Source organism: Rhipicephalus microplus, chromosome 8, assembly GCF_043290135.1.
Source record: "Rhipicephalus microplus isolate Deutch F79 chromosome 8, USDA_Rmic, whole genome shotgun sequence".
NCBI classification, from domain to species: Eukaryota; Metazoa; Arthropoda; class Arachnida; order Ixodida; family Ixodidae; genus Rhipicephalus; species Rhipicephalus microplus.
The window spans coordinates 1492560-1516776 of NC_134707.1; the positions used below are offsets into that span (position 1 = coordinate 1492560).

General features: G+C 46.7%; 1 protein-coding gene and 2 pseudogenes across 5 annotated transcripts in view; all 3 read right to left on the reverse strand.

Moving 5' to 3' along the window:
• Positions 1–24217, reverse strand: part of Sec10 (Exocyst complex component Sec10) — a 408207-nt gene that overhangs the window by 227021 nt on the left and 156969 nt on the right. For all 5 annotated transcript variants that reach the window (XR_012885431.1, XM_075870759.1, XM_075870760.1 and 2 more), the window contains exons 14-15: positions 12910–13066; positions 3467–3627 (exon numbers count right to left, since the gene is read on the reverse strand). Coding sequence is in view for 4 of the 5 variants with exons in the window: in XM_075870759.1 (XP_075726874.1) it covers positions 3467–3627; positions 12910–13066 (318 nt within the window). In the remaining variant the exon portion in view is untranslated. The remainder of the gene's footprint in view (positions 1–3466; positions 3628–12909; positions 13067–24217) is intronic.
• Positions 13499–14986, reverse strand: LOC142768758 (uncharacterized; annotated as a pseudogene).
• LOC142769103 (uncharacterized) lies at positions 15021–18412 on the reverse strand (annotated as a pseudogene).

The following is a 24217-nucleotide window of genomic DNA, read 5'->3' on the forward strand; positions in this document are numbered from 1 at the left end:
AACTGACTGGATTCCCAGAGAAGGCAAACACACGAAGGGGAGACAGAAAGTTAGGTTGGCCAATGAGATGAAAAAGTTAGCAGGTACAACGTGGCAGGGGAAACAGGGATGGAACAGGGTACATGGCTTTGGGATCTGTTCTGGGAGCAGGTAAAGGTGCCTTTAGGAACAGGCTTGGAGCAGCTAGAAGGGCCTTTTTTTAGAAAGTTTAGAGCAGTGAGGACATTTAGGGCACATGTAGCCCCATCACAAAGCAGCTTTAACACACCAGTTGTCTAATGCTGGATTTTCAAACACTCAGCTAAATACAGAACATCAGGGCAGCGGTGAGACGAGTTCTCGCTGCTGCCCTGATGTCTTGTGTAAAGTCTGAATCGATAACATAGCCCAGCGAATTATATGATCTACCAGCGGGTAAAAAGTGTGAGAGCATGAGGGACAAGCGCGGCTGATGCAAGGATAAAAAAAAGCCGGCCTATCTGTCGCTCTGAGGGTGCATGCGATAACATCTTTCTGCTCAGAAGGTCTGTTGTTGAAGCAAAGAGAAAGCACTTCAATTGTCTTGAGAGAGCATGACAAGAAGCAAGAGAAGGGGGTGTGTCTCGGGCAGCAACTGTAAACATTGCTCTTAAGGGCATGGCTGCGATCGCTGGCACGCGCCGGCTCGGCAGATATCAGCAGGCGGCTTGCATACACTTCCAAGAACTGTACTCTCATCGCGCTGTGTGAAATGTCTTGCTCTTCCTGAATACGGGCTCTCCAAGATGTCGCCATACTCCTTTACCCCAGCATTTTGCAGAGTTACGTTGATTGGATTCAACAGAGTTAGCAGCCAGCTTCACTTCGTATAAGATTACAATTTGTTGTTGTCGCGTTCATTGCTTCACCCTTGCAATGAAAATGCGACTTTGGCCACTTACAGCCATTCATCTTTTTGAATTTTTTAAAACCTGAAAGTGTGATCATCAAACGCCAAATCGATAAGCGCGTATAACAAAGCATAGCGACCAAATGAACGAGAATACATGTGTACACTCGACGGCCAATCCTGCGCAGCTGTCTTTGCTAGGCTGTTCCACGAACCGGACACCAATCCCGCTTCCTTTTAGCACCATTACTGTCATCCCTTTTTTCCTTCTACGAACATGGCCATCAAGTTATATATAAAAAAGCTTTGTCGCAATGACAAAGTAATGAATGTGATAAAAAGAAATTGTTAGACAGGCAGCCAATTCTATAAGATCCGATATCGCGTAACTCTACAAAAACGCTAGTGTAAGAGAATATGGCTGTGCCAGGTAGAGATGCTCTTTTCGCAGTCTCTTTGCACTGAAAGAGCAGCACGTAAGGTTCACAAGCCATTCGAGCTGATGCCTGCCGTGACAGCTCGCTCCCTTAGTGATTAATACCGCGCCCATAGAATCAAAGTTCACAGCTGCTGCTGGGGCGATCACAGCCTTGATAAAACTGAAACTATATTTCGATGAAACTGAAAACATCATGCAGATAAATGCAGATACAACCCAGATAAATGAGTTCGGCGCACAATGATTCAGGTAAATTATTTTAGCACAGAATGGCGCATATGGTGCAGCTGTTCCAGCCCTGCAGAAAGCACAAGATTGATTGATTGAGGGTTGATTGGCAAACCATGGGAGTGGCCTTTGCCCTGCAGTGGGCAGAGTCATGCTGCTGTTGATGATGATTATCTAAACACAGCAATTGCCCCTTTGGCTGTTTCCTTCGCTACCCTCTGCTCGTTTGGTCTCCCAAAGCAGCTTTGCCTTCCTCGCCAAGTGTCCCTTCAAAGCTCATGCATGTCTTCGCTTACACATTATTCGAAACGCCATCTACTTCCAGTTGAAGCAACTTCGTCAACTCCATGATTGCAGGCTAATTGTTGCTGTGCTGGCCCGTGCTATTTAGAACTGTACCATCATGAAGCCTGCGTTGTGCACATGTCTTCAAAGGATGGCCAACATTTTGGATCCGTGCGGCGACACGCCGTGCAAGAGCGCCTCTGCCTGAAATAAGCAGTAACCACTACACAACGAACAACAAAAAGCATGCGCAATCGCTTGCACACTAACGAGACCGTAGTTGTAGGCTCTTGTTTGACCCCTTGAAGCGTTAATTGTGCTCCGCACCACATATTAAACTTCACGACACCACACACATCAATCACTACGGAGGTCAGAAAGGCCAAAAGAGGAGAAGGGGCTGTTTCTTGGAATTCGTGGTGCGCCCACGGCTCTTAGCGCTGCCACTGTATCTTCATTGATCGTGACGGCATTCCACACGTGATGCGAGTGCTTACTTGAAATGTTTGAAAATATTAGAGGTGGCTTAGGAGCCTTTAATATGGCACTGATAGCAGTTCTTGTTTATTTTTTTTAGATCTTATATATACTGATTTTTAATTACAATAAGATTAACAAGAAGTGGATTAGAGAGTGAACTATTTTTTGTAATGACAAAGGGCACCGCAAGGGCTCAAGTGTTAACTGGACGAGAGAAGGAAGAGAACGATGAAGTCAGAATAGGAGCCACCGGCCCTGCAAAAGGGTGCTGTGTCTTATTTCTCCTCTACAATGGCCCAGTCTGCGACTTACGAACCATAAGTGCGTTCCCGTGGGTCATCGCCACCGTGGGCTTGCCTTATAATGCACGCTGATCACAGCACCGCGACCATGAAGCCGACGACCCCCTTGCAGCCGAGACCACCTATGCCACCATTCGAGGACAGCATTCAGGCCTTCTCGACGGCTCCTGGGCATGCGTACCCTGGGCCTACCAAGACAGTGCATGACCTACCGTTGCCCGGGCATGCCATTCTCACTTCCCCAGTGCTAACATCTTGCTCAGTGTTCTATGTCACCTCAGCCGCTTAGGGGTGCTGTCCAAGCTCCCTAAGAATCTGAGGTGGAGGTTTTGGTGAAGTGCATTGGAACTGTACTTTTCACTACCGTCATCGTTGTCATCCACGTCGACTCACGCCAAGGAAGGCAACACCGGACAAATGCCGGCAAAAACACTGTATTTCGGCCTTCGTGATGTCACTGTGTGTTGTACGAGCATCTGCGGAACAGCTCAAACGGAATGCTAGTCACGCTAAAGTAAGGTGGGTTCACAAACACACCCAGAAAGAGCATCATGATGCGTGTGCCAGAAACGCTGCAGCTCAACCCACATTCGACCGTGCCCACTACATTTCATATGGTTCCTAAATATCCTAATCATACTTTGTATAACAGTTCGATGTGTTGCTATCGCATTCGTTGCTACGGCCTTGTGTCGAAGCTGCGACTTTTCTTTTTCATTTAGAAAGTGTGCCCTTAAGCTTCTCTAGCAAGGGGAACAGATGGGTACAGACATGAAGAAAAGAGCTGACAAGAGTATCTTGTGTGATTTTACTACTGAGCTCTTTCTCTAGCACTGCCATAAACACGAGTTTGGCCATCCTTACCAGTTGGTCGTCCCGACAAACATCCTTGAGGTTTTCCGGTGCCACCACCAGCAGGTTGCAGAGGGCATGCAGCACATCAAACATTTTGTCCAGAGCAGGGATCTTGAACTGTTTAGCACACTTGCGGTACTCATTGTGGTCGCAGATGAGGATCATGCCGCCTGCAAGGAAGCAGCCATGCTGGTCAAACAGCACAACAAATTGAATAGGAGGAGGCTTCAAAAGCTGCATGCAGTGGTCATCAGAAGCAGTAACATAGTAATAACTAGCAAAGCTTGCTCTAGAACTGTGTCAGGTACATTAAAAGAAGGAGCTCTTTTCATACAGTTCCGCCACTCTAAGTGACTTCTGTGGCAACACTCCATCCATGGGAATATAAAAACAACACAAATAGATTTATGGTAGAGCATCTTGCAGTACTCTTTGGTTGCCTTTGCACTTAAGTGGACACAATGGCAGCACTAGGCAAGGTGTGAAATGAATTCTTGACTTGCTGACGCCAACAAGGGCACTAAAAAAGGAAATGATCAAGAGAGAGAAACGAATTGATGGTTGTCAGCCCTTTTGGGTCACTGAAATTACTGCGTGACTCTTAAAGAGCTGCCAAATGGTCAATGCTGAAGATTTATGGTGCCACCTGTATGTTCAGGGGAAAAAAAAGCCTATTTTTCATTGACTTTTTCTTAAAAAGTCCTTTCCCCAAGCCTGTATGAATGAATCAATAAGCTTTATTTAAAGGAGCACTGACATCAAATTTCAAGATCGTTATGTGCCCATCATTCGATCACTTGGTATGCATCAGTGTTCTTGGCCAAATTTGAACGGCATCCGTCGTGTCGAAGTTATTTTATTTTGACGAACAACAGCGTAGAAAAACTAAGGAGAAGAAACTAAAAATAGACTGCCTTGCGACATCGACACTAGTGTTATGTGCTCGTTGTGATACATTCCACAAATACCATCTTGAGTGACGATACGCTAGTACGGATGACGTCAACAATCTCTGAGTGTGTTTGGAGCCGACTCCCAGCCATGTCACCAGTGGCTCTCCTTGCTGTGTTGAAGCGTGCGTGTGATTCAGCGTGTCGCATTGACTGATTTGCGTTGTGCCCCACTGCGTGTGAGTACGATCATTCAGAGCGACAATACGTGCCAGAATGTCAGGGAACTGCGTAGTGAGAACCTGCATGTCGAGGTGCAGAAAAAGCAAGAAGTGCGTGGCGTTTCATGCTTCACAAGCCATGAACCTCAACACAGCCAGCGAGTTGACTTCATACGCGTCGTTGGACAGAGGGACTGGACGCCTGCGAAGTACAGCCGCATTTGCACTCTTCACTTTGCGGCAAGCTGCTACAGCGTACATCCTGTGTTGGCGAACCAGTTGGGTTTTGGCGAACCAGTTGGGCGAACCAGTTGGGCGCATCTAGATGTCAACGTCAGCGGGAGAATAGTATGGCTTCAAGCGAGCCACATGTACGATATCGGTGGTCTGTGAGGCAGTTGAAGGCGATGGGGCATCAGGGGCAATTTCGTATGTCACAGGAGTAATTTCACGAAGGACTCGACATGAACCTGTGTAGCGGGAAAGAAGTTTTTCCGACAAGCAGACTTGACGGGTCGGGGACCACAGCAGCTCTTTATTGAATAGTTGCGCTCGGCAGATGTGAGAGGGCGGCTAGCGTAGGTGATGACGCGGTCGTATCCCCACTGGGGTTTTTTCGTTCCCAGTCGATTGCATGACAACTTTCCTGGAGCCTCTCTGATGCACCATCAGCGCCGTGGGCATATCCAGGTAGACCAGCATTTGATACCCGTTGCCAATCTGGCCCAGCTGAAAGGGGACAGCCTTTCACAATGCCATTACATACTTTTAAAACTTCTCTAGGTCCTTTTCATAGCTTTTTAGTAGTTTCTGCGAGACCGACGTACGTCGAATGAAGGGAGAAACCCAATGCTTGCTCGCTTTGAAATCCTCCAGCTGAATGCCTTTGTCTCAGGCGATCTCCCTTGCCTTCGCTTGTAGCAGCTCACTGTTAAAGTGCCCCCGCACAAAGTCTGTGAGTTTTCGTTCCACGTCAGGAAACGCTCCATTTTTTGGTACGCTGAAGCTTTTTTGTTGGCCGCTGCAAGCAAAGACGACATCCTTCTGTTTCCACCAACCACGAATACTCCGCTTGTTGACTCTGAGCTGCTGCTCCACAACACAGTTACCAATGGTTTCAGCATCAGGGATAACTTTAGTTTTAGAAGCAACCTAGTACTGGCTGCACGGCGCTGACAAGGCAAAAAATCACAGAAGCAAAATCATGGCCGTCGTTATGACCGCCAAGTTAAAGCAAAGCCACTGACCACTGTTTCACGCGTGCTTCTGTGAGACCAATGCCTGCTACCGCTGCTAACACTACCTAGCACCTAGCACAAAAGCGTGCAAACACCTGCAATGATGATAGCACCGTGCTTTGCCGAAACCAAAACAAAATTTTGGACGAAAATTCTTCGAACCCGCATATAGTACGGGGCTGAAATTTCGTGCCCCAAAATTTAGAATTTTAGTTTAGAAGAAAACCTCACGCTATACGTAGGCTTTTACGGCATATGAGTGTGATGTGTTAGGTTCTTGATATTAAGCACTGCCACAGAAAAATCATTTCCGTGGCATAATAAATGGAACCGTACAGTGAGGAAAAAACAAAAAAAAAAACAATCTTTTGTTATTAAGCAAAGAAAATTTTCGAAAGACATTACAGATGATACGGGCAAGAAAAATGATGATTACATAAACAGATTGTCCAATAGTCCAGATTAAGCTAAGCTAATTGAGTTAGTGTCCGGAAAAACAAAATAATTAGTTCCTCTCACAGTTTGGTCGATGTCGGAATGTCGTGGTGATGCTGTGATGAGGTGTCGGTGATGTCGGGGTTGGTAGATTGGGGAAGACGAGGGTAGGTGCAGCGTGGAGACACGATCGCAATATACTCTCCAAGTATCCCCTGGACATCATTGCCACAATGACGTGGCACAGCAGGCGTCGTCCTTGCCGGACAACAAGCTCGTCCCCATGTCCACAGGCTCGGGTCCGGAGCCCAACAGCCTTGAGAGCCCCAGGAACAGCTTGGTCCGCACGTCTTCCTCAGACATTTCATGCGCCAGTCCCACTGTCTTCCTTCTTCTCTTCCTTGCTTTTCTTTTTTCGTCCGATGCCTTTTTTGGTTTCAGTTTTGCTTCACTTCACTTACACTGGCAACACATCATTTTAGTCCAACAGTTGTGTCCATCATGTCCACTATTATGCTCATCACAATGAGCAAGTGAGGCATATGTAATCCGGGGCACATACTTTTTTCTTTTATTATTACCATGCTTTTTATTTTGATGTGGCTGGTTTAAATCCACAAACACTGTTACCAATATTCGGCGCAGACTACGCCTCAGTGCTTGAGAAGCTTCTCGTCTGTAGCAGATCATTTTGTTATAATTGTGCATAAGACGCGAACACTCAAGATTATTCCAGAGCTCGCACAATCATCAGTGATAAGGCTGGAAAGTTCAACGAGGTTCAAGAGACGACGCATCTCAGTAAAGACCTATTGATGCGCGGCTGATGCAGAGTTTATCGCTATAAGTGCCAGTGTTTATTTCTGTAGACCGATTTTTCATTTTTTACATTTACTGGCCACGAATTTTGCCAAATAAACAGTTTCATCTTGGACGTACTGACCACTGTATTCCTCAAACTCATGACTACGTGACACCTGGTAGAGGTGCGGGATAAGTATATCTGTTATTTTTTATTGTTAATATTAATGAATGATCAATGCACCTATACATACAAAAAGCATTATGCTACTTTATAGTCACACTCACAAATCAGGGTAAAATTTTAGGGGCGAAGCTCCTTAAGGTGTTGGTGTATACATCCTCTGTTGGTTTATGTAGCCACCAGTGGCACATACTCGTTCCAGAGCAGGTATGTGCTACAGGGTATGCGAGATTGCCTAGCTTGCAAGTAAGAGCAAGTATGTGCCACAGGGCATGCCAGATGGGAGATGGCGGTACTTGGAGTGTTCACTAGATGGACGCACGGATGGACGGGTGGACGGACGCGCGGAGCGAATATGTGCCACAGGGAATGTGAGATGGTGGTACTTGGAGCGTCTCCTAGATGGACGCATGGAGAGACAGACTAGAAGGCGGACAGGCAGATGGACGTGCGGAAGGATGGACGTGCGGACAAATGGACGGACAGACGAATGGATGGACTCAAGGATGGACGCATGGTCAGACAGATGGACGCATGGATGGACGCACGGATGGTCGCATGGACGGACAGAAGCAAGACCAAACGGACGTACGGAAGCACGGACGGGCTGACAGACGCTTCGCCTCATTCATAATCCTTTACTCTGTGTATATGCTGTGATCTTTCCAGAACAGTTTACACTGAATGCAAAAGAAAAAAAAAACCCTGCAGAAGTCAGCTAAACTTTAAAGAAAGAAGTGTGGCCCTTAACGACAAATGGTGTAAATCATGAGGGGGTCAGGGCGGTTTAGACACCCCTTACATGTCCTCTTTAAATTTTCTTTTTCAAACACCAGCTTTCTGAATGGTTTAGTATAGCACATTCCACATATTTAATGCCTCCCCCCCCAGCCTCACCTGGGTGAGGCCATTTAAATCTCTGCCAATTGAAAAAAAAAAAGACTATAGAATAATGCAAATACATGAGCTAGGAACCCATAATCCTTGTTTTTAAATCGTATTCACTTGCATAATAGGCGCACTTTTAAAGATGATAGTCTTTCTTGGGGACCTTCGACGAAAAATTTTTGGTCTATCTGTCTGTCTGTCTGTCTGTCTGTCTGTCTGTCTGCCTATACATTCGTCTGTCCGCCCTTTCCAAAACCTCAAACGGCACTAAACGGCCAACCCCATCTACAGCGCACATCAATATTGCTCAGGATTCAGCGTTCACACTTGTGCGATTGTCAATTAAAAAGCAATTATTGCGCATACCTGAGGCACCATAACAACACGTCGATGTTTTGTATGTGTGCCTTTATACTAGAGAAGGCAAACACAAATAATTCTAAGAACCGTAGTGTTTATCACGCTGCGCTGACAGTGCAACGCGATGCTCAAAAAGGTAAGTGCTTCCAAAGCTTTGCTGAAACAACACATTGGTGGCACCTACCTGTCGATTTGCATTCTACACCTTATCACCTCCGAGACAAGCACGCATCTTTTTCTGCGGGCACGCATGCCTTCCTTCGTTTTCGAACTACCAGATGGCGCTCGCGTCTAACGTGCTTCGATGCGCTCGTTCGCCTTTACTACATGCTCGAGACACCAATGCAGCGCCTCCAGAATACCATTCACCAATTTTCTGGTGCAGAACATCAAATAAACGTTTTGTTCACTCTCTCAAGACGCAAGACAATCGTCTTTTGATGCCATTTGCAGTGTAACAACATTCAGGTCCATTTTTTCCCCCAAGAAATCCGTCTCCAAGTTCGAGGTGCACCTATTACACGGGGTAAAATTTCCAAAAATTTTATTTCCGACTACAGCATAAACCGCTAATAACGTATACATCGCCAAAGCCACGAATATCCACGCTACAGCCGAAACAACTTTCTTCATAAGCTACACTAGCGCAAAATGTGTTGAGCATGCAGTGTCTCGTGTCCGAAAATGAAGGCAGGGGATGCATTCAAATTTCCAAAAATTTAATATTGGAAGACCCCTGTTGCCATCATAATGAACGTGGAAAAAAATAATAAAATAATAAAACTACGAAAAGAAAGCGCCATCACGAAAATTTGCAGATTAAATTTCAGGCGACATAAATTACTTGTGCACTGAACGATACTGATCGCTTATTTCACGGGCTTGCACCTCATATCCAAGACATTTCAATCAAATAGCGAACCATCATTCGAGTGTTACAAATGCACCTATGTCCCCTTTCTTTCCAGTAGAGCCACTGAAAAGAGTTAGGTTGATCCCGCACAAAACCACAATAACATCACCCATGACTGCCAACGAAAAGCACGAGCAGTGATTCATCATCATCATCATCATCAGTCTGACTAACCCGAATGCAGAGATGTTACTTGGCTCGCGACTTCAACTTAACTTGAGCAAGTCGGCGCGAAGCAAGCAGTGGACTTCAAAACGCCCAAGTCAGCCTTCGCGTTTTATAGATGCTCAGGCTGTCCTGCTTGGTCAAGTCAATAACGAGCTTCAAAGCAGAAACACGCTGCTCGCCTGATAACGAGGGTAATAATGAAGTTGTTCACGTAAGGCACGCATTACACCAAAAAAAGACCATACGTTTTAAAATAACAATAATAACGAAGGGCCACAAGCATATTCTTGCCATTTTACGGCTAACGAGCGGCACGTGGTGCCTGCCACCACAGCGATGCGCAGTGTTGCTTCTGTAAAGCGTTTGTTTCCCGCTGGTTTTAGTGGCCACCCAAATGCGGCGCGTTTCTCCACGGTTGCTTGTTTGGAGGCGAAACAAGCATCGCGTTGGGTTCTTTCGACGTTTTTTTTTTCTCAATCGAACGCCATGGCATGTATTTGTGCTGAGCTGGCTCACGAGGTGACGTGATTTTCACGGTATTTGCCTTTCTGTTCGCCTGTGAGCATACCTGTAATGAGCTAGGTCGCAGTTATTATGAAAAAAAAAAACTAGTTCTGGGAACAAATGTCATTCGTATCCTTTTGTTGAGCTTGGTAAACAAGAGAAAAAGCGGGGGTCAGGACATTGCCCTCAGCAGAATTCTGTCTCGCGGGGTGCAGCAGCAATGTATCGCTGCATGATGATGATGTGGATAAAAAAAACCCGTGATAGGGGCACCACTTTTTTATGTGTGTGTAATTTTACGTAGCGTTGTGCTACAAGCGATGCCTTTCTGAGCGAGAAACAGCGCCCTAGACGGGACAAAAGGATAAACGAGGCACACGGACACAGCACTGAGTCGATTTTTTTTTTACCGAAAGAGACGGAAAATGTCGTCGTGTTATATAAAAACAGAAATAGCCTTTGCAATTACGGAACACTTCGGCGTTGTCGACACCGGGGCTATTAATACGCACGTGTGTGTAGTCGACACAACCTGTAACGCAAGGGAACTTAGCCACTTCATAACAGTCCGTCGACTGCGGAAAGCGCACCAGCATCGCGTACAGGTGCTTTGCGATGAGTAGCGTAACTTTTCCGACTGCATGGCACACTGTCGACTACGGTATGCGGACGAAATTTCCGATGACTGGTTGGTATGTGCCAGCGCTGTAAAACCTGAGAGCCATCAGTAGCTGTAACACTGGATGCACGGGCTGTCTCCGGTTGTCCCCACTTTCTCGGAGCGGCAACATAACGAGCAGCTGCCCCACGGCGTTTTTCATGAATCTGTACCTAGCGTGGAATCGTTGCTCGTCGTACAACTCCATCAGATTTCCTTGGTCACGTAAAGCGGTTCCAAGAATCTTCGGCAGGCAGTGCGCGTCAAAAAAAGCTACGCTTATGGCGAGGCAAGCAAACTCAAAAGCGGCCACCTTTCACGCGACGTCCATTCGAGAGGCGGCCATGTTGGAATAGCGTGTGAAGTCGCTTTCAAGCTAGCCCCGCAGCTGACTTGAAACTTGTCCTGACTTCGACCGAGCCAAGTCACCTTCAAGTCATCCGCAAGTTCGAGAACGATTTATGGCGACCGGCAAGACTGTCTTGAGTCAAGAACGAGTCAAGTATGAGTCAAGTAACATCTCTGCATTCGGGGGTAAGTCCACTGCAGGACAAAGGCCTCTCCCATGTTCCGCCAGTTAACCCAGTCCTGTGCTTGCTGCTGCCAATTTATACCCGCAAACTTCTTAATCTTATCTGCCCACCTAACCTTCTGTCTCCCCCTAACCCGCTTCCCTTCTCTGGGAATCCAGTTTCAGAAGCCTAGAATGGGAACAGTTAGGGATAAGAGTTAATGAAGAATATCTTAGTAACCTGCGCTTCGCCGATGACATTGCATTGCTGAGTAACTCAGGGGATGAATTGCAACTCATGATTACGGAGTTGGACAGGGAGAGCAGAAAGGTGGGTCTTAAAATTAATTTGCAGAAAACGAAAGTAATGTACAACAACCTCGGAAAGGAGCAGCGCTTCGAGATAGGAAATAGTGCACTTGAAGTTGTAAAAGACTATGTCTACTTAGGGCAGGTAATAACCGCAGAGCCCAAGCACGAGATTGAAGTAACTAGAAGAATAAGAATGGAGTGGAGCACATTCGGCAAGCATTCTCATATTATGACAGGTAGATTGCCACTATCCTTCAAGAGGAAGGTATATAACAGCTGTATCTTGCCGGTACTTAGCTACGGAGCAGAAACCTGGAGACTTACAAAGAGGGTTCAGCTTAAATTGAGGACGATGCAGCGAGCAATGGAAAGAAAAATGGTAGGAGTAACCTTAAGAGACAAGAAGAGAGCAGAGTGGATTAGGGGACAAACGGGGGTTAAGGATATCATAGCTGAAATAAAGAAGAGGAAATGGACATGGGCCGGGCATGTAGCGCGTAGACAGGATAACCGCTGGTCATTAAGAGGAGTGAGTGATTAGGCCTAGCTTACAGTTCGGCATGTTGTCGCTGGAAGCGCGTACAAAAGAATACGATGACTGAGCATCGAAAAGATAGCACTCAAGCCCTTATTCAAGAGTAGCGTGTGTGATACGATGTTTAGGTTCACAGCCAAATCAATGGCGACAAAAGTCCGTCGAGCTTGTGCAAGTTGATGTAGTGGCAGCAATTGTCAAAGCTCAAGTAGAAAAGCCGAAAAGCGAATTAATTTGCAACGAGGTAGCAAACGCAACGACGCTCTTTTCCGATAGAAAACTCAATGCACACCTGACGAGGACGTGATCGTGCGTTCTATACGAAGCGCATGCGGCCGGCAACAACTATAGCTACGCTTGTGCTTCAATGCAAAGGTTACTTTGATGACCAGGCAACCGCCAATCTTCCTCACTCGGCTAGCCCGCGTAGCTGGTGCAGCGCTGCCACAGTCATTTCTTGTGTTCTTTTTCCTCGTTTTAGTTGACATAAGAAGACGTCAAATTGCAACCATATAAATACGGTACAGAACTACTAATCACGGCCAAGATTGGGTTGCACCTATTGAGCGCAGAAATAAAAAATCTGATTTCTCACAACCAAATTGGGGGTGTGCCTATAATGCGAGCAAATACTATGATTTGATTATGAGGCATGATTTTGATTTTTATATAGGTAAAAATAAGACATACATTAATGAAAACAATATGGCGGCTATAGCAAGATGAGTGATTTAGGCCCTTGTGATTTATGCCACTGTACATGAAAATCCTGATTTGTCTTTTCACATGAAATAAATTCATGGGCCGTGTAGACAGCTAAAACATTGTACTTACCCACAGTACTGTATTGAAATGTTTGAATGTGCTCGTAGATCGTTCTGTGGAATCTCACGCCCAACTCCAAAAGCACCGCATCTACATTCGTGCCATCAAGAGAGTCCCTAAGTTTTTCAATGCACTTGGTCACATACTTGACAACCTTTTGAGCCACCTGCAAGAGCGACACAAAGCAGATGTGGACGAATACAAAACAAATATATCACCTTCAACTTATCATACATGATGGTATCAACGAATTACACATCTAAATATGAAATCCAAGATAAGAGGGTCGACTTACAACCAAAACGGAAAAAATGACAGATCAGTCAAGCTGTGACATAAGACCTCGTGCTTACATTCCAGCTTTACATGTAATAATGTTTACTGTATATTCTCGCAATCAATCCGCACCCTGAAAAACGAATCGCAGAAACTTTTTGAAAAGAGATCTCCACAAGCCGCCACAAAGCTAGGTTTCCTGCATAAGGTTCGTACACAATATCTAACTGAATATTCTAGGACTTTTCAAGAATTTTAAGGATACAAAAAGGAAAGAATGAAGAACTGTTTAACGTAATTTTATTTTTGCACAGGAGCTCTACTATAGCACTATTTTTTTTTTTTTTTTTTCAAGAGCAGCTACCTCCGCCTCTTTTTCTTTAGCTATTCGACGAAAACTGCTGGCCTTGAGTCATGTGATTTGTTGCTTCAGCATCTTTCGAAAAGTTATCCACTGATTCCAGCAAGCACTTCAGAGTTATTTGGAGCTTTGTATTTTTTGCTTGCATACTCCATAGCTCTAGCTCAAGTTTTCTTTTATAGGTTACCCGCTGTGACACAGCTTGCTTTTTCTGTTCTTCCTTGAGTAACGCATACTTATGTCTTGCTTGGCACACTGATGACTTCAGTTCCTTCAACAGTGGAACATTAAGCAGGCCACCGTGGGTTTTCACGGCCTCCCAGATGACTCGTTGAGAGATATACCAAAGCTTTGCCACCACTATCTGCTTGTTGACACTGAAAACTCGTTCTACTAAAGCTTGTTCATGGCTAAGCAAGAGAAAGAAATTCCGCACTTCCCATTAGACCGAGAACAATGGGTCGTACTTTATAAGGTGAATGAAGAGAATGTCAAAGAACTCACGGTCTCCTTCATAGTTTTGCAGTTCACACAGTTTTTTTTGGCAGAGCTGAATAGAGTCAGCAGACACAATATCTCTCTGGTGCTCACAAAGAAGCTTGTTGCCACTTAAACTGTTAAGAACTTTCACCTTCCAAAGGCACATTTCTGTCTTGGACATCTCCATGGGTCAAAACATGACAACCCTCGAACAAGAGGGTACCTAAGAGGACTTCTCTCAATGATTTTAAGAATAATTTTCATAATAAATTTCCGACACTCACTTGTAAACTCAAAAGCACACTTGTGGCTCACTTTCGCGCTCCTCAGGATGTTTTCAGCCGCACGTCTGACATTCACCCTCTCAAGCGACGTATAAGTGCCGACATCTCCAATGTCAATTCGCAAAATTTTCGTTATGCTCGCGGCATTTGCCATTACAGAGCGCTTCACGAACTTTGCAAGGAGGCTCCTCAAGACACTTTCCAGGTCTTTCACTAAAAAAAACAAAATGTTGAAAGAATCGCTTTGAAAAAAAGTCAGAAAAGGGTGCACAACCATTGCAATGTCTAAGGAAAGGTTCAGTTTCGCAAGTGGGAGCTGGATTTTTAGAAAAGCACTGACGTTCCCATACGCTCTACTTTTTGGCACGGGTAGCCTGTGGTCACCCACTGCTTCGGTGTAATGCTTCAAAATGCTCCCACATTGCTAGGCCTCTCTTTAGTACTGGCATTTTCTTGACACAGCAGTGGGGTACAAAAGAATGTGGAGACAGTTTTCTACCTGTCTCTTCAACAAAATCTTCATGATGGGCCAGTGCATCACAAAAGAGTGAGAATAAGCTGAACAGATACTACAGGTATCGAGTCGCCAGCTCATTGCATGCATTCCTGCTTTATAAGTGTTATGCACTGTGTGCAAGCCAGATAAACCAATATCCAGGCACTGAACTTGAAAATCATTCTTCATAACTGAACATACAAACAGCGCAACTTAAAAGTAGTTACAGTGTAACTATGGAAGTGAAGAAACAAGAATAGAAAAGAGTGCAGTTTCTTTTTTGCTGCAGCTTGTTGAAAAGACTCCAGTTGACATTCAGGCCGTCCATCGAGAGCTGCATGATATTGCTCAAAGGAAAGGACGCGAGTGTTTCTGTCAACTTCTTCAAAAGGTCGTCTGCTATGCTGTGACCCAATAATGTCGAAGCCAGATATCTGGTTGTCACGTCACAGTTGTTCCACAATATCATGTGAACATCAAGTTGTTTCCTTTGCTTGTATTCAATCAATATTTCGTCAAAAATCCCTATGAAATGCTTAAATTTCTCCACCATTTGTCGTACTTGTGAAGCGAAAAATGGGTGCAGACCATGGTATGCGACATAGGCGAATTTTTTCTCAGAACAGGTGAAGCTCTGCACAATTTCACTGTCTGAAAACATCTATTGAAATAGCTGAAATGGATGTATTGGAGCCATAGGAGTAGTGTGATGCCACAACTTTCTGCTTTGATCACAGAATCATGGTTTCTGCGTTCTTCAAGTGTCGAAGCTCCAGAGAAAGTTGCCGTGCTTTCCTGCTGAAAAGTAGCCATGAACGTGAAAAGTAGCCATGAAAAGTAGCCATTTGCCGCTTGCATAAAACTTGCGACGGATGAGCAGCCCTCAGCAGCTGTCGCTTTGGATTAGTGCTTTGCACCTTTATGATGGCTCTTCAAGGCAGATTCCTCCATTGTTGCATTGTTGACCATCTTCTGTATGATGCAGCCTTGCAGACTGAAACCTGCACTTCCCGCCCGGCATCTTTTTAAAGCGAACACAACGCACTGCGATAAATGGCGCCCACGAGCTTAACTGATAGAGAATTACTCACTAGTGTGCCGAGCGAAAGTGTCGTGGCAATACGAGGAGTGATGCCTGCCACTGTCAGCCGCCTGGTGTGCTGCGCCACAAGACCGTGCCGGAATGCGGGTGGACCAAAACATTAGGGTGGCCTTAAGAGAGACATGACGCGCATCTCCCCATTCGCCTGGTCGCAGCTGGGATTGCGCCCAGTACGTAGCAGTACCTCCCACGCGAACAGAACGAAAATGAGTCTCCCATGCAAGAGCATAATATTAAAAGGAAAGACATGATGCCCCGCCGATGATTCCGCATGCATGAATTTTGCAGCACTAAGTTCAATGCACCGCAGCGCCCCCTGAGCATGCATTAATGCAACGAACACAGGCTGGCTCGAGGCTGCGCAGAGAACGCAGACTAGCTAGACTTAGAGACCATAAATGACCAAACGATATGCCCTGGATTGGATTCGATTTCCAATCGATATTAAGCCAGACACCGTAACGGCTGTGCGATTTGAAACCAAAACTCCCTGACGCCCTTAGTCAACACAGCTTGTTTTCGTGGTCATTCGTAAGCGACATTGAAATGAGCATGACTTACAGAGATATGCAGTTAAGTTTCTCTAGTGGGAAAAATTCTGTGGCATTTTCAAGGATGCTGCCATGTGAGGGCCTTCAGGCACATTCAAGCTGTATGATGCAACTTTTCGCCCGATGGACCCCCAACAATTTTGTTGGAAAATAAAAACCTTTCTGACATTGATTACAAGGAGTTCACGAGTATTCAAGGAGTTCAAGAACCCCTGGACTTATATTATCAATACCAAGAATATTTAAGTATTTCAAGGAGCTGTTGAAACTGTTGGGTATAGGGCCGCTGTCACCACTATTGGGTAACGTGTGCTTCTCAGCTCGCGGCTGCAACTGTGCAGAGCTGCTAGACGGAGTAAACAAGGCAATGGTGAGTTAAAGCAACATTTATGTACAGCACGTTACACATTTGGCACTGCGGCTGACAGCTTAGGGAGCTTGCACTTAAGTTTGTCGGAGAGCCGGGATGTCTTCGGACGCTCTCAGTTGCTCTGACGCTACCGTCCGATTGATAGATATGTGGGGTTTAACGTCTCAAAACCACTATAAGATTATGAGAGACGCCATAGTGGAGGGCTCCGGAAATTTCGACCACCAGGGGTTCTTTAACGTGCACCCAAATCTGAGCACACCGGCCTACAACATTTCCGCCTCCATCGGAAATGCAGCCGCCGCAGTCGGGATTCGAACCCGCGACCTGCGAGTCAGCAGCAGAGTACCTTAGCCACTAGACCACCGCGGCGGGGCGACGCTACCCTCTGCTGCTTGTTGCCTGCCGCTTGGTTTTTTAAAAAGTACTGGGGATCCCTTATGTCCACAGCCTTCAATCAGGAACTGTCACTGGATTGCACCCATGGGCAAGTGGTATTGCCTAGCGTTGCGTAAGACGCGTCAGGCGAGATGATATTGCCACCTGGTGTTCTGTGCCAGTGAACAGTGGGTCAGTTATATGCCGGTGAACGAGGAAGACGAATACGAGCAACCCGTGTCAGTGGAGACGTCCTTCTTTGTCTCCGAGATTTTTGACAGTCGCGTCCCTTTGTACATTCCTTCGAGCTCTTAGTGCGTGACAACTGGTGGAGGTGCTAAGTACCCTACGCACCGAACCCCTCTCAGTACAAAAAGCTCCAGCCCCATACCGGTGGTTACGCCTGTTCACCGTGCTAGCCGCAGGATCCGTGGACTGGACCCTGAGTTCGGACTTCTCTCAGAAGAGATGACGGCCCCAACTATTCCAGGCAGCGCCGTCCCAAGCGGCTCCAACACAGCCTGTATGGAAGATGCAACGCCATTTCAATATACACTGTTCAAACCACGAACGCCGAATCCCTTTCATGGTGCTGTCCATGAGAATATTGAAGATTCGCTAGTCCACTATGACTTCGTTGCCGCTCATAACATGTGAGATGACACAGACAAGCTCCGACATGTGTACTTCAGTTTGAAGGATGGGGCACGTGTTTGGTACGAAAACCGGGCAGGTGCGTTCACGTCATGGGTGGACTTCAAATGCCGGCTTCTCGAAACGTGTGCAAGTCCCGATCACCGAGAGCGAGCTGAACGTGAACTCCAGAGCCGTATACAAATGCCAAATGAAGGCGTAGCAATGTACGTTGAGGACATGACGCGTCTTTTTCGATGAGCCGACCCTCACATGCCGGAAGAGAAGAAGGTGCGATACCTGATGCGTGGAGTGAAGGAGCAGTTGTTCGGTGGTCTTGTACGCAGCCCCCCCAAGACTACGTCAGAGTTTCTTGCTGAAGCCGTCCTGATTGAAAGCACGCTTCGGCAACGGACCCAGACATAGGAGCGACAAGTGAACTTTTCTTCTGCTACGGACTACATGGGTGGTCTTGGGGCCCACGTCGGCTTCTTCCGAGAGCTCATACGCTCTGTAATTCGCGAAGAACTGCAGAAGTTATCTGTACCCTCAGCGCCCACTGTCAGTTTTTTGTCCGGCATCGTCCGAGATGAAGTTCAGCAGGCACTAGGAGAACCGTCCTGTCAGACAGAGCCGCGGCCCCTAAATGACTTCCCTCGCATGTCGTATGCGCAAACTCTGCTCCAGCCAGCACCACCTTTGGCTCCGCTTCCCACCACGGCCCCTGCCATGCTTCCTGCAGATCAAACTCTGCGCCCACCTGCACCAAATTTCACTCCGCCTTATACCACAGCCCCAGCCATGCTTCAGGCAGTCCAAGCGGGCCCGTACCTCAGTGACCGCCGACCGATTTCGCGAAAATCAGACGTGTGGCGGGCCCCCGATCGACGCCCCCTTTGCTATCACTGTGGTGAACCTGGGTACATCTAACGACAGTGCACTTATTGAGAGCTCGGACTTTGTGGTTTTTCCTAACCTCCTAGGTTCGGCCTCCTAGGTTTCGAACCTCCTAGGTTCGGCCAGCGGCCTCCGGAAATTGCCGACTACGTTGCTCAGCAGCGCGAATCGACATCTCGGCACCACTCACGCTCTCCATCACCGCAGCGCCGAATCATCGCACCTATGCGGGCGTGGCGCAGAGCCGGTCACCTAGCCCCCGTGAGGAAAACTAGCCTCAGCGACCTTCAGGGGCAAGGCCGCTCAGACTGGTCATGTTCAAGACCCCCTATCGACGCGGACTGAAGATAGCGACGATACATCGACAACGACACCACCGGCTGGAGCACCGGCACCTTTTTCCTGGAACAGTCATCGCCTACGCCGACCCCGTTGCCAATGTCACCGAGTGTTTTGCTTTCGAGGCCATCGGCTCTGCTGAAGCGCCTTTCCGCAGCGTCGACATCAATCCAACGCTTTCTGAAGCAAACAAGCAGCGTTTGAGCGAGCTGTTGCTGGAGTTCCACACATGCTTTGCACATTCTTCAAAGATACGTCAAACACCGATAACGAAACACGGTATTATCACCTACGACGACGCGCATCCCATACGGCAGCAGCCTTACCGTGTTTCGCCAACCGAACGGCACGCGATTCAAACACAGGTTAAGGAAATGCTTCAGGATGGCGTGATACAGTCTTCAAGCAGCCATTGGTCATCACCAGTCGTTCTTGTGAAAAAGAAAGATGGCACGCTTCGCTTTTGTATCGACTACAGAAAGTTGAACAATGTCACAAAAAAAGACGTGTACCCGTTGCCCAGAGTCGATGATTCTCTGGACAAGCTGCGACGCGCGAAGTATTTTCCGTCCGTCGACTTGAAGAGCGGTTATTGGCAAATAGAGGTCTATGAACGTGACCGGGAAAAGACTGCTTTTGTAACGCCGGATGGCCTTTATGAATTCAAAGTGCTCCCTTTCGGCCTCTGTTCCGCTGCAGCCACATTCCAGCGAATGATGGACACCGTCCTGGCAGACCTCAAGTGGAAAAGCTGTCTCGTTTACCTCGATGATGTCGTTGTGTTTTCAGAAACGTTTGACGAGCATCTTCGTCGCCTTCGGAATGTGCTCGAAGCCATTAGATCGGCCGATCTCACACTCAAGCCTGAGAAATGTCATTTCGGCTACGAAGAATTAAAGTTTCTTCGTCACACCGTGAGCGCAGTTGGTGTTCGGCCTGATCCTGACAAAACTGCTGCCGTCACCGCTTTTCCACCTCCAACTGACAAGAAAAGTCTTCGACGATTTCTGGGTCTGTGCGCGTATTACCGGGGCTTTATTTAAAATTTCTTTAACATTGCGGAGCCACTATTACGCCTCACGTGTGATGACACACCATTTGTCTGGGCTGACGAACAGCAGACTGCCTTTGCGGAACTACAGCAACAGCTCTCTTCCCCTCCCGTGCTCGGCCACTTCGACGAAGATGCTGACACTGAAGTACGCACCGATGCCAGCAATATTGGTCTTGGAGCTATTTTGGTGCAAAGACAAGATGGCATTGAACGGGTAATAGCCTGCGCAAGTCGCACACTGTCTCGCGCAGAATACAACTATTCCACATCAGAGAAAGAATGTCTCGCGGTCATTTGGGCAATTACAAAGTTTAGGCCATATCTCTATGGAAAACCATTTAAAGAGGTGACTGACCATCATGCTTTGTGATGGTTGACCAATCTACAAGACCCTTCAGGAAGATTAGCACGATGAAGTCTGTGCCTCCAGGAATTTTATGTCACCATCGTGTACAAGTCAGGTAAAAAGCACGAAGACGCCGACACGTTATCACCTCTTCAATCCGCCAGTACTAGCGCAGAAGAGGACGGCGCCTTTGTGGCAACTGTGTGGCCAGATCTGATGTCTCATCAACGAAATGACGCCGATCTAAGAATGATTATAGATCATTTAGAAGGTGGCACCGCGCCTATTCCTCGCCCGATGTCGCAAACATTGCCATCATTTTGCCTACGAAATGGCGTCTTATACAAAAGGAACGCCAGTGCTGGAGACAGATCTTATCTTCTCGTCGTGCCTGAAGCCCTCCGCGATGACGTCTTATTAGCTTGCCACAACGAGCCCACATCTGGCCATCTGGGCTACTCGAGAACTATGGATCGGGTGCGACAACTCTAATACTGGCCTAAAATGTCTGCCTGTGTCAAACGCTACGTGAAGGGATGCCGTGAATGCCAGCGTCGCAAGACACCATATTTAAAGCCTGCAGGCCATCTAGAACCGATCGATCCACCACGCACACCGTTTGAACAAGTGGGGATGGACCTCCTAGGCCCGTTTCCTTTGTCTTCTTCTGGTAGCAAATGGATTATTGTCGCAACCAATTATTTGACGCATTACGCTTAGACGAAAGCGTTGCCACGAGGGACCGCATCAGAAGTTGCCAGTTTTTTTATGCATCAAATTGTGCTACGGCATGGCGTCCCATCATATGTCATCACTGATCGAGGGACGTCATTCACAGCGAAACTCTTGGATAACATTTTCAGATTGAGTTACGCAACCCATCGAAAGACCACTGCGTATCACCCTCAGAGAAATGGTTTAACAGAAAGGCTAAACAAAACGCTAGCCGACATGATTTCTATGCACGTGGATGTGCAGCACAAAACGTGGGACGACATCCTGCCGTACGTAAAATTTGCGTATAACACTGCAACGCAGGAAACTACACACTTCACGCCATTCCGGCTCGTTTATGGGCGAGATGTTAGAACTATGCTGGACGCCATGATTCCATATGAGGACATTGACACGCTCGACCAATTAGCTCCCGACATCAATGAGTACATTCAGCGCGCTGAGGAAGCACGTCAGCTCGCCCGTGTGCACATCCGAACTCAACAGTACGCAGATGCACGGCGGTACAACATTCACAATCGAGAAGTTAATTATGAACCTGGTGACCAAGTTTGGGTTTGGACACCCATTAGGCGGCGAGGTCTCAGTGAGAAACTCTTGAGAAAGTACTTTGGACCTTACAAAGTACTCAGACGTGTGAGCGACGTGAACTACGAAGTGGTTCCAGACGGAGGCTCACCATAATCCCAGCGCAGGTTACCACGCCCAGAGACTGTACACGTAGTCCGCCTAAAACCATACTTTACGCGGTGATGCGAATTTTCTTCTTGTGCCAGTGAACTCTTCATGTGAACAGTGAATGCTGTTTATTTCCAATTGCCGGGCCCAGGACGCATTTTCTCTCGTGCACTAATTTGTTTAATGTTTCTTTATGTTACCTACTTCAACCCACTGGTGTGCACACTTTTGTTTGAGCATCGGGTCGATGCTCCCTTGGGAGGAGGAGTAATGCCACCTGGCGTTCTATGCCAGTGAACAGTGGACCAGTTATATGTCGGTGAACGAGGAAGACGAAGATGAGCAACTGGTGTCAGTGGAGACGTCCTTCTTTGTCTGAGATTTTTGACAGTCGCATCCCTTCGTACGTTCCTTCGAGCTCTTAGCGCGTGACAATATCGACTGCATCATCGAGCTGGAATCGAACTCACGGGTGGAGAAAGCTTGTCGTGCATTGTGTAAGACGCCGTTGCTGGAGATGGCGTTAGCCTGGCTTACTCATTGGTTTTGACGTTGGTTGCAAAAGCAATGATGTTCGGTTTGGACCCCAAGGCACAAGAAAACCCTGTGCATAGTTCTGAAGCAGTGCCATGAAGCCATCTTCGCACCACCCAAATGAAAGAATTTTTTTTTTTCAGTGGCGTTGTAAAAGAATTTTCATTAGAAAATGCACTCGTGTTTTGTTTTTGTTGTGCGATATTAGAAGAGGAGGGTTAACATTATGTAAATACAACACATATGCAGTAGCATGCATTACTAGAGCTGCTGCTGCAGCTGAAATTGAACTTCTTAAATTCTAATTGTGTCAAGTTGTGAAAAGTATGTATTATAATTAGATGGATTCCAGAGATGGATTCCAGATGGATTCCAGATGGATTCCAGAGAATCCTCGCACTTTTGGGGTGGAAAACCGATTGAAAGTTGGGGGTGCAAGAATTACGCGGGGAAAACTTTTCACAAAAACATACAGAGCGAAAAAAAAAAAAACAAAGTGGCCCGAGTCAGAATTCCCACGCCAGAACAATAAAAGCACAGGTTCAACACAAGGCAAGATTCACTTGAGACACAAAAGGTGCAATAAAATAGTTGAGAATTAGGATATTGTACGCAAAGCTTGTGGGCGTTGCGGGTGTAGCAGTAGCGTTCCTCGCTCAACACGAGTCCGCAAAAGGTAAGGGAAGGACGTCAGTATTGGGCTGATGGCCATTTAACAGAATTGTCTGCAGTTACCTTTGAAGAAATAAAGTTTACCATCAATCCCAGTCTTAGGCACACGGAAGGACCAACACGTCTTGGTGGCTTTCAGCTGCCGTCACCAGTAGCGAACACAAAACTAGTCTACTTCGAATGGCCGTCCGGCGGCCCTGATGCCATTGTTTAGTGCATGATCAAAGCAGCCGTGTAGCTTCTACATCGCCCCATAACTCAACAAGATTACAGGCAGAACATACAAATCACGCCGCAACGCACACTTGCCACTTTGGCTTGGATTTGGATTGTATTTATTTTCGGTGCAATAATAGTACGCTGTATGCTTGAAAGATGGCGCCAGACGGCGCACGCTATCATCATCAGTGGCTGAAATGAGTAGACAACATTATTGCGGCGAAATTCGGGGATGCGATAATTACTAGAGGAAAAGAAAAAAATCACATTTTTGTCGGGCGATGTTGGGGGTGCGAGAATTATGTGAGTGCGAGGATTACGCGAGTAAATATGGTAGATAAAAGGCTGTGAACACAGCAAAAGCAGCATAAATATTTTTTAAAGATAATAGTCTTTCTTGGGGACCTTCGACGCAAAAAATTCAGTCTGTTTGTCCACCCTTAACGGCACTTTAAAAGGCATCGGAGTGACCGGCCGGTACTCCAAACAGCGGACCCCATCCCCAGTGCCCACCAATATTGCTCAAGGTTCAGCTTTCATACTTGTGTGATTGTCAATCAAAAAGCAATTATTACGCATATCTGAGGCACCATAACAAGTCAAAAGGATCAAAAAGTGGCCCAGTTGGTAATTCATTTTCTTCGATCAGCGAACTGGGAGCGCAGAGAAAAACACAAAGGACGAAGCGAGGAACCACACAACACGAGCGCTCGTGTTGTGTGGTTCCTCGCTTCGTCCTTTGTGTTTTTCTCTGCGCTCCCAGTTCGCTGATCGAAGATAACAAGTCAATCTTTTGCATGTATATCAATATTTTGCACGTATATCTTTTACTAGACAAGGCATATGTAAGCAATTCTAAGGACCGTAGCGTTTATCACGCTGCGCTCACCATGCAACGCTTGCACGAAAGGC